Source organism: Monodon monoceros, unplaced genomic scaffold, assembly GCF_005190385.1.
Source record: "Monodon monoceros isolate NGI ecotype Baffin Bay Population unplaced genomic scaffold, NGI_Narwhal_1 Super_Scaffold_3, whole genome shotgun sequence".
In the NCBI taxonomy this organism is placed as follows: Eukaryota; Metazoa; Chordata; class Mammalia; order Artiodactyla; family Monodontidae; genus Monodon; species Monodon monoceros.
In genome coordinates, this window is record NW_021703780.1 from 24,323,780 (window position 1) to 24,337,636 (window position 13,857).

Below are 13,857 nucleotides of genomic sequence, written 5' to 3' on the forward strand. Positions count from 1 at the left end.
CTGCCCCTTCCAGGGTCTGGGGGGCCCAGGCCAGGGTTTGCATAATCTTAGGCTCTCAGAGCCTGGGTCACCCTTGCAGTGTCCAGCTCTGCCTGATTCCCCCCCGCCCCAGATGACCCCCTGGGAGCTCAGTCCCTCATAGTGACCACCCCAGGCAGATCACCCTGCACTCCGAGGATCCAGTGTCCACACCAGAGCCTCCCTTTCACTGTGCCTGCAGGGCGCTCCCCGCGCCCATACAACCCGTCACTGTGGCCTCAGGCAGGGCTGGCGCTCAGCCAGCACCTCAGCTCTTCTGCTTCGAGAGCAGCTATTCAGCTACACGTCTCCCACTCTGTCCTCATGCAGTTGGCAGTTCTGGGGTCTTGCTTGTAGCTGAGACCTGGTCTGTTGAAAGCCCGTTTGACACTTGATCCCTTTATCAGCGGTATTAGGTAACTTTCCCAGAATTGTGCAATCCTCACATCTGATGATGTCTTCATCAAAAGGCCAACTGCTGTTCTACTGGGGTCAACCCTCCCCACCCGCCTGCCTAGCTCTCCCCCTTTGGCAGCACCCCTTGGGTCTGCAGGGCTGACCTAGAAATTCATCTAGAGAAATTTGCTGAGATCAGTTTTGATGAAAACTGAGACGGCTCAGCAGCCTGCCATTCAATCATTCAACAGAAATCTGTGGAACTCTCACTCCGTGCCATGCCCTGTGCCAGGCTCCCATCCTCTGTGAAAGGTGTGATGTCGGGGAGCTACATGATCCTATGGGGCACATAGTTTGGGCATCTGACCCAGTCTGGGGGAATGTGAGAAGTGGGCAGGGGAGGCTTCCTGGAGGAGGTGACATCTAAGTGGGATTCTGAAGGCTGAGGAGTCAAGCAAAGAGAGTAGGGGTAGATGAGGGTATTTGAGGTAGAAGAAAGCATATAAAAGACCCAGAGGCTGGGGGCAGGACAGAGCACAGAGGCTGGGGGCAGGGCAGAGCACATTCGGGGGCACTGCGTGTCATTCATCATGTCTGGAATTTGGATTTGGAGGTGGTGTGGAAAAGATGGGGCTGGCAAGGTAAATGGTGTCAGTTTATGAAGGGACACTCACAGGCATGCCAGCATTCCAGGTCACTCTCCTTTTGAATGGATCCCCTCCTATTCCATGCAACTTTGAGAAGTTCTGACCTTCCCCAGTATTTCCGAGGCTTCCGAGGGCTATTGTCTACGTGGCCTGGTCACGGCCCATCAGATCTCTCCCAAAAGCTGGTCAGCATGGTGGTGGCATAAACCCACCTATGAGAGCCAAAGAGGCAGCTATAGTTGTCAACTATGAGGAAGTTTCCAGCTGTTGCTGCCCAATCCCAGAAGTCCCATGTTTTCTCCTTCCCAGTGCTGGGCGTGGATCCAGGCTGAGCCTGAGCCTCTTCCATCGGGACCCCCAGAAGTTAACTCTTCAAGCTAGTGGGTAGCACAGCTGGAATCTCGACTCAGGCTCTCTGGTAGCACAGCCTCGCTCTGGTTAAAGCTCTGAGGTCGGTTCACAGAGCCAGAGATGGGGAATTGGGGGATGCGTGGACCGCAGGTCATCTGCTAGCCCTCACCCCATCCCCTAGGTGCCCCAACCTCTCACGGAGCCCCGCCTCCCCTCTTTAGCATGACCTCTCCTAAGCCCCTCAACTGCCTCCTCACCCATAAAAGTGGCCCCTGATAGCCCTACTTGGTCCACTAGGACCCCACCCCTTGTGGCAACGGCTCCCAGAATAAGGCTGGACCCCTGATCCCAGCTGTGGCTATCAAGTTCCTTCCTGTGGACTTTGGAATCTATGGGGGGCATGTTCATTCATGCTGGGAAACCCCACTTGCCCTGGTGCTAAACCTGTAATCTGTGGACTCTAACCCGGAAGGCAGTCCTGTTCTGCCTGCACCTGGAAGGACAATCAGCTTGACGGCAGAGTGGGAGGAAACAGCAGACTAAGAGGACGAGGAGAAAAGAGTGAGGGAGCAGCCCCGTCTCTAGGGCTTCTTCGTTCCCTATCCCTGGCCTTCCAAGGCCAGCGAGGTCCCTTCTACTTTCCTGCTCTTGGGTTCCGTGAGATACCCCTGTATTTGTAAAACAATTCTTAATTTTGGCTCAAGCCAGCTCAAGTGGGTCTCTTTTGCTTGCAACCAAAGAGCATTAGGTACATGGTAAGAGCTCCAAATTAAGGGGCCATTCACTTGTTCATCTTCAACTTTTGAGAGTGAAATGAGGCGCTATTAGTGATTACACTGGGACTACAGGTATAAACTGGGATAACGCAGGCAAACCGGGACATCTGGTTCCCCTATCTGTAAGTGAAAAGAAAAACACACAAATCACTTTCATCTCCTTTTGTTCTTCAGGCAATCTGGGAGGGCGTATTAGGCGGGGGCTGTCATTTTTCTCTCTGAGACCAAGTCCGTGGCAGTAAGCTGGTCCGAGGTGGCAGGGTTGGGGGGGCGCGGTGGGGATCCGGAGAGGCTCAGGCCCAAGAATGGACGTATTTTCTTTCTTGCCTGGTTGATGTGGAGGCGGAAAGCTGATTCTGGCTGCTGAAGAAGGTCAGGGCTGTGTTTCCCTTCGTTTCTTCTTGATAGATGAATGGGAAAAGGCCTGCTCTTTGATACGTGGATTTTCGAAGGCCAAGAGGGTTGGTGCCATTCCAGGAATATACTATTTTGTGGGCGGGACAGTGGGCAAGGACCTGAGGGAAGGAGTCAAGGGAGGCCTCAGAACAGCCCAAGTAGCCAGATGGCTGGAGGTCTCAAGAGCTCCAAGTGGCCAGGCTTGGGCCCCTGCCCGCATCTCCAGCCATGGTACTCGTAGGGCTGCTGCTGCTGCTGCTGCTGCTGCCCTTGCTAGTCGGCACTCGCCTGCTGTGGGGCCAGTGGAAGCTCAGGAGCCTCCACCTCCCACCTCTTGTCCCCGGCTTCCTGCACCTGCTGCAGCCCAACCTCCCCGTCTATCTGCTTGGCCTGACTCAGAAACTCGGGCCCATCTACAGGCTCCGCCTCGGGCTGCAAGGTGAGCATCTGCTCCCTCCCTCGCCCCACAGCGGTGTGGAGGTGGGGTCCTCTCCCTGCTGACACCCTGCTTTTCCTCTCCCCCAGATGTGGTGGTGCTGAACTCCAAGAGGACCATTGAGGAGGCCCTGATCAGGAAGTGGGTGGACTTTGCCGGCAGACCCCAGATACCATCTTGTAAGGGGTGGGGGGCATTTCTTGATGGAAGAAGCAGGGGCTATGGGAGGCAGGGAAGGTCAGGCCCGTGGCTTCCTTGGTCAGTTCGACCCCCTGCCCCCAACCCCTACTCACAGACCAGCTGGTATCTCAGCACTGCCAGGACATCTCACTGGGAGACTACTCCCTGCTCTGGAAGGCCCACAAGAAACTCACGCGCTCAGCCCTGCTGCTGGGCGTCCGCAGCTCCATGGAGCCCCGGGTGGAGCAGCTGACCCAGGAGTTCTGTGAGGTGAGGCTCGACTCCCACAGTTGGCCCAGGTCAGCTTCACCCCTCCCGGCAGCCTCCCTATTTAGTTCATGCTGCTTCTCCTCAGCGCATGAAAGCCCGGGCTGGTGCCCCCGTGACCATCCAGAAGGAATTCTCTCTCCTCACCTGCAGCATCATCTGTTACCTCACCTTTGGAGACAAGGTCAAGGTTCTCTTGCCCTCACATAGGCTTGGGCCCCCCACCCCCCGCCAGCCCCTCCCGTACCCTCTCCTGGTCCTGAACCGAAAGGATTCCCTCCTTTTCTGGCAGGAGGACACCTTAGTACATGCCTTTCACGACTGTGTCCAGGATTTGATGAAAACCTGGGACCACTGGTCCATCCAAATTTTGGACATGGTTCCCTTTCTCAGGGTGAGGAGGTGAAGCCCCGACACACCTGGTCCTGGGAGACAGGGCGGAGGTGGGCAGAGGCTCCCTTCCCAGCGGCTGAACTCTCTTGCTGTCTGCGCCAGTTCTTCCCCAACCCCGGGCTCCGGAGGCTGAAGCAGGCCATGGAGAACAGGGGCCACATTGTAGAGAAGCAGCTGAGGCAGCACAAGGTGGGAACCGTGCGTGCACCGGGCTCCTCCTCAGCTCACAGCAGTGATGCTACTGCCCCAGAGCTGGGCAGCTTCTGTGGCGCCCCACCAGTCCTGGACCTGCTGCCCCCTGCTGAACACCGCCCCCCCACCCCCAAGCCAGGCACTCAGCCTGGCTCCTCCTCCCCTCTCCAGGAGAGCATGGTGGCGGGCCAGTGGAGGGACATGACGGACTACATGCTCCAGGGGATGGGGAAGCAAAGAGTGGAAGAGGGCCCCGGGCAGCTCCTTGAAGGGCACGTGCATATGTCCGTGGTGGACCTTTTCATCGGTGGCACTGAGACCACAGCAAACACCCTTTCCTGGGCTGTGGCGTTCCTGCTTCACCACCCTGAGGTATGCCCTGGAGGCAGGCGAAAGGCTCCTTCCTGGCAGCTTGGCCAGGGCAGCGGGAACCCAGCTCGCTGAACCCACCGTGGGCTGTGTTGGGAGGGGGTTGGGGGGGAGTGAGTCTGGGGCGGGCTGGGAGGGGGTTCTCCTACTTGGCACAGAGTCTCCGGTGAGCTGCTCCAGGGAGTGGTGGGAGGCTGGGCAGCCGTGGGTCGGCCAGCGGCAGGGCTTGGGCCCCGGACCTCGGGCTTGCCCCACTTTCCCAGATTCAGCGGCGACTGCAGGAGGAGTTGGATCGCGAGCTGGGCCCCAGAGCCTCGGGCTCCCGAGTCCCATACAAGGACCGCGCTCGGCTGCCCTTGCTCAACGCCACCATCGCTGAGGTGCTGCGCCTGCGGCCCGTCGTGCCCCTGGCCTTGCCGCACCGCGCCACGCGGGCTAGCAGGTGACTCCCGAGGGGGGAGGGCCGAGTGGCAAAGGCCCCTGCGGGGTCCTGGCAGGCCTCTAACTTAACCCTACCCCTCAGCATCTTTGGCTACGACATCCCCGAGGGCATGGTTGTCATCCCCAACCTCCAAGGTGCCCACCTGGACGAGACTGTGTGGGAGCGGCCGCACGAGTTCCGGCCCGGTGCGTGGCGGGGCGGGTGCCCGCGGCGCGGGGGCGGCGGAGGCCGAGTGCAGGCGGCCGCTGAACTGCAGGTCCGTCCTTCCGCCCGCAGACCGCTTCCTGGACGCGGGCGCGAACCCCAGCGCGCTGGCCTTTGGCTGCGGGGCGCGCGTGTGCCTGGGCGAGCCGCTGGCGCGCCTCGAGCTCTTCGTGGTGCTGGGGCAACTGCTGCAGGCCTTCACGCTGCTGTCGCCCGCGGGCGCCCTGCCCTCGCTGCAGCCCCATCCCTACTGCGGCATCAACCTCAAGATTCAGCCTTTCCAGGTGCGGCTGCAGCCCCGGGACGGCGGAGGCCGGGGCGTGCGCGAGCACCAATGACCAGTGACGGAGCCCGGACTCACTGGCCTCGGTTTCTCCTTTTATTGCTCCCGTACAAACCCCTTCCCTCCCCCCTGTAAACATGGTGCTGTGAGATCGCGGGTGGAGAAGGCTTCCTCCGGCGGCTGGATGGTGAAGGTGGCCCTCCGCTCTTCTCTGAGCGCAACCCCTCAGTGCTCGACAGTCATAGTAGGGCGCTGGAGGGGTGAGCAGCGCCTCAGCCTCCCCTGCCCGGGGGCCGGTAGCTTCTTGGTCTCAGCTTCATTTCCGTGAAGGGCACGGAGAAGTCAAAGCCCTTCCAGTAGTACCAGCTCACTCCCTGGGAAGGGGTTGTCGAGAGAGAGAGTCAAAGCCTGACATCCCATCTGCTCCCACCTCTGCTGCCCTCTGGTGAGATGGTTCCCACAAATCAATCAAGGATCCTCCCTCCCTTTATCCTTCTTAAACCCTCAATTACAAAGGACTGAGGCTGAATCCTGAGCTGTCCCTTTACATCCAATAAATCATTTCCTCGAGAAAACTTGCAGAGACTGGCATTACTGTTCCATTTCACAGACAAGGGCCCTGGGGCGCCGAGCGGCTCAGTAACTTGTCTTGTCACACCGTGCGTCACAGACACCCAGGCAGGCTGAGCCCCCGCTCCGTGCTGCCTCCTGGGCCTCTCACCTGGTGGTCCACTGTGCTCCCGTAGAGCCCGTTGAGGTTGGCATAGTGGCAGTTCTTATACCACCAGGCCCCTCGGTAAGAGACGGCGCAGGAGATGAGCAAGTTGTTGGGGTCTCGGTCACGGGCAGAGAAGACACTGCCGCTGTGGTAGCTCATGGAGTCCCCTGGGCAGGGCGTGGAAGGCGCAGTGAGGGCCTCTCCTCCCCATTCCCACCCCGTCCCTGCCCCCCACCCCCAGGCCCACCCCTCACCTGCAGTGCCGTGGTAGCCTTCCAGGTGGAGGCGGTAGTACTCATTGGCCGAGTCTACTTGGAAGGAGTCGTACTGGGCAAACACGGCCTCGTCCCCATCCCGCAGGTCCACACGCAAGGAGTAGTCGCCGGCTTTGGTCAGGCTGTGCAGGGCCTCGTTGCCTGGGGGTGGGAAATGTGTGCTCATCGGGGTCCTCGTGTCCACAGGGCCCCCATCCCTTCCCTGGTCCCACAATCCCTATGAGGCACTAACCCAGCCAGAACTCCTTGGAGATGTTCCCAAAGCCACGGGCATAGTCCTCCCAGTCTCTCCAGAAGTCAGTTTTTCCATCCATGCGGCGCTGGAACACCTGGAAGCAGGTGGGGACACCATCAGCCTATGGCCCCGGGCACAGCAACCCTGCCCTGTGCAGACCCCTGGGCTTCTGACCGCCACCCACCAGCCAGCCACCCCCATCGGTCTTCATGTCACAAAAGACGTTCAGGGGCCGCTCGCGGTTGCCGTTGAGGAAGATGGTGGTGGTCCTTGAGGTGCTGACCCCGTTCTGCATCTCCTCCCCACAGTCCCGGGGGAAGGGGATCCGAAGTCCACCTGGGGAGAGGAGAGTGAGGGTCCAGTCCTTCTTCCAGATTCTAGACGCCCACTACACACTCAGCCCCCAACCTCAGGTCCCAGCGCCTGAGTACCAGTGGTGAAGGAAGTGGACACGGGGGGAGTGAAGCTGTGGTCCCACATGGCCCGGAGCCACGCGCTATAGAGGGTGGAGGGAAACAGGCCGTGAAGCTGGTGAGAGGTGACCCCTCCTGGGAGCAGGATCTCCTGTGGAACAGACAAGGGGCAGGTCAGAGGAGAGAGAGGTGGGCCCCACCCGGGAGGCAGAGGCAGCACTTCCCGGACTGGAGCCCAGGGAGGGAGCTGGCCAGAGTGGCAGGGGTGAGGGCACCTGGGTCTGTCCACCAGGGGTGTTGAAGCCGAGCAGGTAGCCAGTTGGGGGGACTTGGGGCGTGGTCCAAGTGAGCAGGGCTGTGCGGGGGGTCACCTCCTTGGCCTCCAAGTCCTGGGGGGCCTCCAACCCTGGGAGGGGGAGGAAGAGAAGATGGAGATGAGGCCCATCCTGGCGCTCTCGCTTCTTCCCCGCCCTCCAAGGCACCTCACAGACCGCACCTGTGGTGAAGGTGATGCTGGCTGGGGAGGTGAGGTTGGGGCCCCGAAGGCCATGCAGGGTCGCCGTGTAGTTGGTGTGGAGTACAAGGCCTTGCAGGGGGTAGTCCACGGCGCTGCCAGGGGCTGAGTCCTGTAGCGAGGGGGCTGGGAGAGCGGGTGCGGCATCAGCGGCTGCCCTGCCGGAGCCCAGCCTGCCCTCTGCTCTCCCACCCTGACCAGTCCCCTCCAGAGGCCTCAGCCCTGCTCACCTCCTGGGGCTGTGACCTTGATGTCATAGGTATCCACCGGGGCCTGGGGGGGCTGCCAAAGCAGCAGGGCGGATCCTTCCGTCAAGTTCAGTGCACGCAGCTGGGTGGGGCCGTCAGGAACTGGGAGAAGGGGGGGGCCCAGAGCTGTTCCCCGCTGCTCTCCCCACTCCTCGCCTTCCCAAACTCTGCTGGACCTCTCGTCTGCCATTGGCGCCTCCAACACCCCCTTTCCCTTTCCCCGTTCACTCTCAACTCCCACCCGTGCCCGCATTTTCTCCCGCTACTTCCTGCCCGGGTCCCGGACTGTCTCACCTGTGGTAAGGAAGCCTGTGAGAGGCTCACTCTCCTCAAAGCCACGGACAGAGACCACGGTCACGTTGTAGTGAGCGCCTGGGACGAGCCCCTCGAGTTTCTGGGTCCGGGCTCGGCCATCCACCTGAACACTCTGTGGCTCCCCTGAAAACACACTGGGCTGGGGAGGCGGCCAGGAAGCAAGGAGGAGCTGCAGGGTGGGCAGAGCGCAGGGCGCAGGAGGAATGGGGCAAGTGACACACGGGCAAGAGGGTATCACCTCCATCTGCCAGCTGGTAGGAAACTTTGAAGCTGTCCACTCTGGACGGCGGGGGCATCCAGCTGACCTTGGCTGACGTCTCCCCGATCTCGCTGAACTGGAGGTCACGGGGGCGCTCCAGAGCTGACGGGACAGATGTGCCAAGGAATCATGGTGAGGACAGAGGGCAGGGAGGCTCCTGCCCCGGGCTTCCCACCCTCCTTCTTCTCCCTGGGCCCCACGGCCTCCGGATGTGCTCACCACCCCGCCTTTCCTCTAGGCCTAGAGATGGAAGCCGCTCCGCAGACTCCAAGCTCGTCACCACTCACCAACTTCCCCTCTGGCTGAGGCACTAGGTGCCACCCTAGGGAGTACAGAGACCCCCTACTTTGGGGCAGCATGTGTATGTGCCCAGCATGGGGCCTTACCTGGGCTGAGGGTCCGGGCTGTGCCCTGGATGCCGTCGGCCTTGTGAGGCCCGCGCAGCCCATACAACGTAAGGGTGTACAGGGTCCCTGGACTCAGGTCCCAGAGCACGGCCGAGCGCCGTGTCCCTGGCACCGTCAGCTCCCGCTGCAGCGGGGAACGTGGATGTAGCTCCAGGGCGCTCAGTGATGGGACCCCAAAGCGGAGCAGGAAGGAGTCAAAGGCCTCGGGTGGGGCCTCCCAGCTGAGCCGCAGCGAATTGGTGGTGACGTCCGTCACCGACAGGTGGGACAGGCGGGGCCCTGGCTCTCCGGGGGTCTGCCCAGCAGGAGCTGGCCCTGCAGAGTGGGTGGGAAAGAAGGCTTTGGAGACTGAAGCACACCAGCTAGGCGACCTGGTGCTAGATCCCTTCCACCACCCCGCCCTGGCCCTCATTTCCTCATCTGCGAAACGGCGCTAACGAGGGGCTGGCACCCGCGGGTCGGACATAAGGGTAACATGTGTAGAGCCGAAGGCTGTGCACGCGCCCCTTCCTCCCTCTGTGGTGCCTTCGCGGTGTTCCTTCCCCATGGTCACCGCTTCTGGGTGCCCCCTTTCGCCTCTTCAGTCCCAGACCAGAGGCAGGCAAGGCCAGGCCCTACCCTGACGGTACCTGTGGTGCCCTCGGCTGAGACGGGCCCCAGGCGTTTCCCTTCACGCAAGCCGTAGAGGAAGAACTTGTAGGAGGTGCTGGGCTCCAGGCCTGACACGAGGACCTTGTTCTGGTCGCCACCCACGAGCAAGGCCTGGGGCTCCCCACCTGTGCTCTGATACTGGACCACGAAGGAGTCAAAGGGGCCCTGGGCCACGCTCCATGAGAGGCGCAGGGAGTCCGGGGACACGTCCTTCACTGCCAGTGCCCCTAGGCGGGGCCCTTTAGAGGGCTCGGGGGCCTCCGTGGCCAGGTGCGAGGGTGCTGGCATGTCCTCTTCTGGGGCTGCGTGGGAGAAGCCCAGAGAGAAGCTGAGCGGGGCTGGGGGGGGGGGGCGGGGCCCTCCCACTCCATCTCACCCTCCAGAGAGGTGATCGGGGCTGGCCGAGGCAGGGGACCTCACGGTCCCGGCCACGGCAGCGTGGAGAGAAGACAGGGACTGAGGCTCTCCTAGCATCTTCCTTCTCTTGAATCTGCCACAACCCTGCTTGGGCACTGACTCCTGCCACCCCTCGGCCTCTCTTGAGTGCCAGCCCAGTGGCCCCATGACCTCTCTGTGGGGCTCCTTTGCTGTCTGAATCCGGTGCTTGCTTTCTCCTTCTTCACCCTGATGTCTCAGCGTGCCCCACTCTAGATGTCTGCACGGGCCCTGTTCCCTCCCCAACCTGCCAGGGCGCCTGGTGCCATGGCTTGAGGCAGGACTAACTCAGTCCCTCCCTGAGCTCAGGGCACGTGGTCCTCCCTGCCGAGAAGAGCTGAGGGTGGAACTGGCTGGTGAACTCGAAGGGCGCATCCTGCCAGCCAAGACGGCCCCGCCACCACCAGGCTGATTTGAGGTGGGTGTTAGGAAATCTGGAAGGGGAACTCCATCAGTGCAGCCACTCCTGTTGGTTTCTATGACCCTGGCCTGCTTTGTTTTCCAGTAATTTTCCATTTGAGAAAATGCTCCTGACTCATCCACGGGAGGGGGTTTGCCCTCATCTGGGCAAGGCCAGCGTGCCAGGAGGTAAGAGCCGCCCCAGTAGAGTAATGGGGAGCAGCTGGCAGCACTGGGGCTGGGCGGGGGTCGCAGATTAGGGACCACTGCCAGGGCTTTGCCTTGCCACCTGTCCTGGCTCCTGCTTCGGACTGACCCCTCGATCACGCTGGTTCCGAGGCTCTTCCTCCTCTGAGCCCTGTGCAGGGCCCCCTTACCGCTCTACCTCGCCCACTCGTGCCAGGCCTTCAGCACAGAGGTGTGAGGACACCCACTCAGGCCGGCTGGCTAGGACCAAGCAGGACAGCCTCCTGCTCACCTGTCATTCCCAGGACAGAGACGGGGCCCAGGTGCTGTCCTCTGAGGAGCCCATAGAGCAGAAACTTGTATTTCCTGCCAGGCTCCAGGCCCTCTATGGTGACCTCCCTCTGGTCTGCGGCCACAGGCACCACCGAGGGCTGCCCATCTGTGTCCCTGTACTGGACCACAAAGGAGTCAAAGGGGCCCTGGGCCACCGTCCACAAGAGGCGCAGAGAATCCGAGGTCTCATCTGTCACTGTCAGCTCCCCCAGGCGGGGTGGGCGCTGCCGCTCCTTCTTCAGGGGAGCTGTAGGGAGAGCGGGGGCGGAGGGAGAAAACCTAGTTAAGAGCTGCCTTTACCTCAGCCCCGGCAGCTTCTGGGGGGAGGGAGGGTCAGCCACCTGGGGAGACAGGCAGGCTGCTCCAGCCCTGCCTTGTACGAAGGAGCCCAGATTCCTCCTCTGGAGGCCGCTGCCCAAACTCCTTCCTGCCCCCACTCCCCCACTCTGAGATCAGCATGCAGAAAATGCATAAAAGAGCACCTCATGAGAGAGTTGCGGCTGGGATTGCAGGAAGGGCCTCAGTTTCCCTCTGACCCCCAGTCCCCCAGAGCAGGAGTGTGGCCAGAGCTGAGAAAGGCTCCCAGAGGGTGTCTGGGTTGTCAGGGAGACGCCCCCAAATAGTCAGAGCTGGGCGGGACAGCCAGCCAAGCTCACGGGCTCCCATTGCCCAGGCATAAACTCACCCTCACTCACCAACAGCCTGGGCCCGCCCTCCACCTGCTTCCCCAGCTCTGCGCTCACAGCACCAGGCCAGGGCGGCTGGGCGGGGCGGGGGGAAGCCAGGGGCGGGGCAGAGCGGACAAAGGGCGGAGCAGAGCGCAGAAGAGACTGGTCTAGGTGGGTGTGGGTACTGACTGATGGGGGCTGGAGAAGCCCGTATCCAGTCTCCACAATGAAGGTCTGGGGAAGAGAATTACGGAGCCTGAGAGCCCCAGGCCCCAACTGGCTGTGCGCCCCATCCTTGTCTGGCCAGGGTGACTCATGGTCCTGGAGGTGGGGTAAGGGTCAGTGACCCACCTCCATCCCTTCCTCGGGGGCTGAGTATTGGGCACAAGACACCAGATTTTTCCATAGTCTTTTTGCAGCCAAACCCTCCCATATTTTCCACTTCTTGCCATAGGGCTGGAATGAAGGGAGGAAGATGTGAACTTTATTGAACCCCAGCAGATTTTAGTCATAACCATCATGCAGGTGTGGAAACTGAGGTTCAAGGAAAAGAAGTGGCCTGTTGAAGGCCACACAGCTGGCAGTCAGAATTTGAACACAGGCCTGCTTGGCTCCAAAGTCTGAGTTCTTCTTATTATACTGCTAATCAGTGAGTGAAGGAAACAAATGCTTGGAACAGTGCCTGGCATTCAGCAGGGACTCAATACATATTTGCCTTTCGTGTTAGGATTGTCATGCCAAGGCTGAAGGGAGGAGAATAAACTTTGCGGGAAGGCCCCGGGGCCAACTCTGGGGGCTCAGATGAAAGGAAGCTCTGGAAAAAGGCGGGGGGGGGGGGGGGGGGGGGGGGGGAGGCAGGGCCAGGGCTCACCCGTGCTGCCTTCAGCAGAGATGGGGCCCAGTCGTTTCCTGCCTCCCAGCCCATAGAGCAGAAACTTGTATTTGCTATTGGGCTCCAGGCCGGGGATGGTGATCTCGCGCTGGTCTGAGGCCACAGGCACCACGTGGGGCTGCCCGTCCCTGTCCTTGTACTGAAGCACGAAGGAGTCAAATTCGCCCTCGGGGACCGTCCAGGAGAGGCCCATGGAGTCTGGGGTCACGTCCGTCACTGTCAGCTCCCCCAGGCGGAGAGAAGGTTTAGTGTCTGGGACTGGAAAAGAGAGAGGTGCATGGAACGTGACAGAAATGAAGCCGACAGAGCCTCCTCGGGGCGCTAGGGCTCTGGGAGCTGGTTCTGGGTGCTGGGAGGGGTGACCAGGTCACATGTCAGGAAGAGGGAAGGCAGAGGAGTAGGGATAAAAGAGGAGCCAGGCAAGAGAGCACGTGTCCCTCGGGATGTAGGAGGAGTACGATGGGAATGGGGGGTAACGGGGGTACTCAGGACCTGGATTTCACTGGACCCAGTAAATAAATGGGTCTGGAGTGTGGAGCACAGAAACGTGAAATTCCACAAGGGAGTGGAGGATGGTCGAGGGCTCCAGGGTTAAAGGCGGCCTCCAGCCCTCACTCACGGGTCTTTGCGTCTGCAGAGACTGGACCGTGTTGTTTCTCATCCTGGAGTCCAAAGAGTAGGAACTTGTACTTGTGGCCCGGGGCCAGACCCGAAACCGAGACCTCTCGGAGGTGTCCACCCACGGGCACTGCCTGGGGCTGCCCCTGCACATCCTTGTATCGGACCAGGAAGGAGTCGAAGGGGCCCTGGTCCACTGTCCAGGACAGGTGCATTGTGTCTGAGGTCACGGCTGCCACAGCCAGCTCCCCCAGGCGGGGTGCCACGGGGGGCTCTGTGTTCAGGGAGGCTGGAACAGAGCAGAGGAGGCTGTGGTCAATGGCAGGACCCTGGGCCAGAGAGGGAGGGCTGTTCCCTGGCTATGAAATGAACATTTGTAGCAAACTCTTCTAACTGCTTAACACGTCCCAGGCATTGCTGTAGGCAGTTCACAAACAGTACACTTAATCCCCACACAACAGAGGAAGTAGATGCTTTTATCCTTATCACCCTCATTTGACGGGCATCTGCGGCACAGAGAGGTTAAGAAACATTTGAAAATCACACAGTGCCTTAGAGCAGGATTCAAACCTAGAGAACCTGATTCTGTAGCCACGCTCCGAGCCACTAAAATGCTTGGTTAGGGAGACTGAGGAAGCCACACATGAACAACTGAGCAAGTTTGAGCTGCCAGATCAAGAGGACAGGAAGAAAGCTGAAACGCATGAGGTACAGGTTACTTGCCCAGCTGACCCTGGACACACTGTCCATCAGCCGTCACTCAATTCAAGGATGAGGCGGGATCGTCAGCACCACGTGAGAAAAGAAAGGGACCCAGAGGCCCATCTGTGAGGAGTGCTGAGATGCAAAGGGAAAAACAAGAGAGCAACAGAGGGAAACCTGGGAGTCAGGGCTGCCCCCTCACTCACCGGTCACGCCCACGGTGGACACGGGGCCCACAC

The 13,857-nt window shown here is 60.7% G+C and overlaps 2 protein-coding genes across 6 annotated transcripts in view; one reads left to right on the forward strand and one right to left on the reverse strand.

Annotated features, from left to right (window-relative positions):
* Positions 1–77: 77 nt before the first annotated feature.
* LOC114906926 (steroid 21-hydroxylase) lies at positions 78–5,927 on the forward strand. 2 transcript variants are annotated; one of them, XM_029241917.1, is made up of 10 exons: positions 78–3,023; positions 3,110–3,199; positions 3,316–3,470; positions 3,556–3,651; positions 3,760–3,861; positions 3,963–4,049; positions 4,224–4,424; positions 4,685–4,863; positions 4,945–5,048; positions 5,140–5,927. In XM_029241917.1, the coding sequence occupies exons 1-10, from the start codon at positions 2,813–2,815 to the stop codon at positions 5,403–5,405; spliced, it is 1,491 nt and encodes a 496-aa protein (XP_029097750.1). In that variant the 5' UTR covers positions 78–2,812; the 3' UTR covers positions 5,406–5,927. The 2 variants fall into 2 exon arrangements, with proteins under 2 accessions (XP_029097750.1, XP_029097751.1); XM_029241918.1 differs by having other exon boundaries at positions 2,871–3,023; positions 3,110–3,161; positions 5,140–5,922.
* The window catches only part of TNXB (tenascin XB), a 51,351-nt gene continuing 42,925 nt past the window's right edge, over positions 5,432–13,857 (reverse strand). For all 4 annotated transcript variants that reach the window (XM_029241906.1, XM_029241909.1, XM_029241907.1 and 1 more), the window contains 17 exons: positions 13,825–13,857; positions 12,918–13,205; positions 12,278–12,556; positions 10,698–10,985; positions 9,364–9,687; positions 8,714–9,049; positions 8,307–8,429; positions 8,048–8,191; positions 7,736–7,855; positions 7,488–7,631; positions 7,267–7,397; positions 7,010–7,142; positions 6,763–6,914; positions 6,576–6,672; positions 6,323–6,484; positions 6,072–6,235; positions 5,432–5,724 (listed from right to left, as the gene is read on the reverse strand). In XM_029241906.1, coding sequence (XP_029097739.1) covers positions 5,623–5,724; positions 6,072–6,235; positions 6,323–6,484; positions 6,576–6,672; positions 6,763–6,914; positions 7,010–7,142; positions 7,267–7,397; positions 7,488–7,631; positions 7,736–7,855; positions 8,048–8,191; positions 8,307–8,429; positions 8,714–9,049; positions 9,364–9,687; positions 10,698–10,985; positions 12,278–12,556; positions 12,918–13,205; positions 13,825–13,857 — 3,020 coding nt within the window. In that variant the 3' untranslated portion in view covers positions 5,432–5,622. The remainder of the gene's footprint in view (positions 5,725–6,071; positions 6,236–6,322; positions 6,485–6,575; positions 6,673–6,762; positions 6,915–7,009; positions 7,143–7,266; positions 7,398–7,487; positions 7,632–7,735; positions 7,856–8,047; positions 8,192–8,306; positions 8,430–8,713; positions 9,050–9,363; positions 9,688–10,697; positions 10,986–12,277; positions 12,557–12,917; positions 13,206–13,824) is intronic.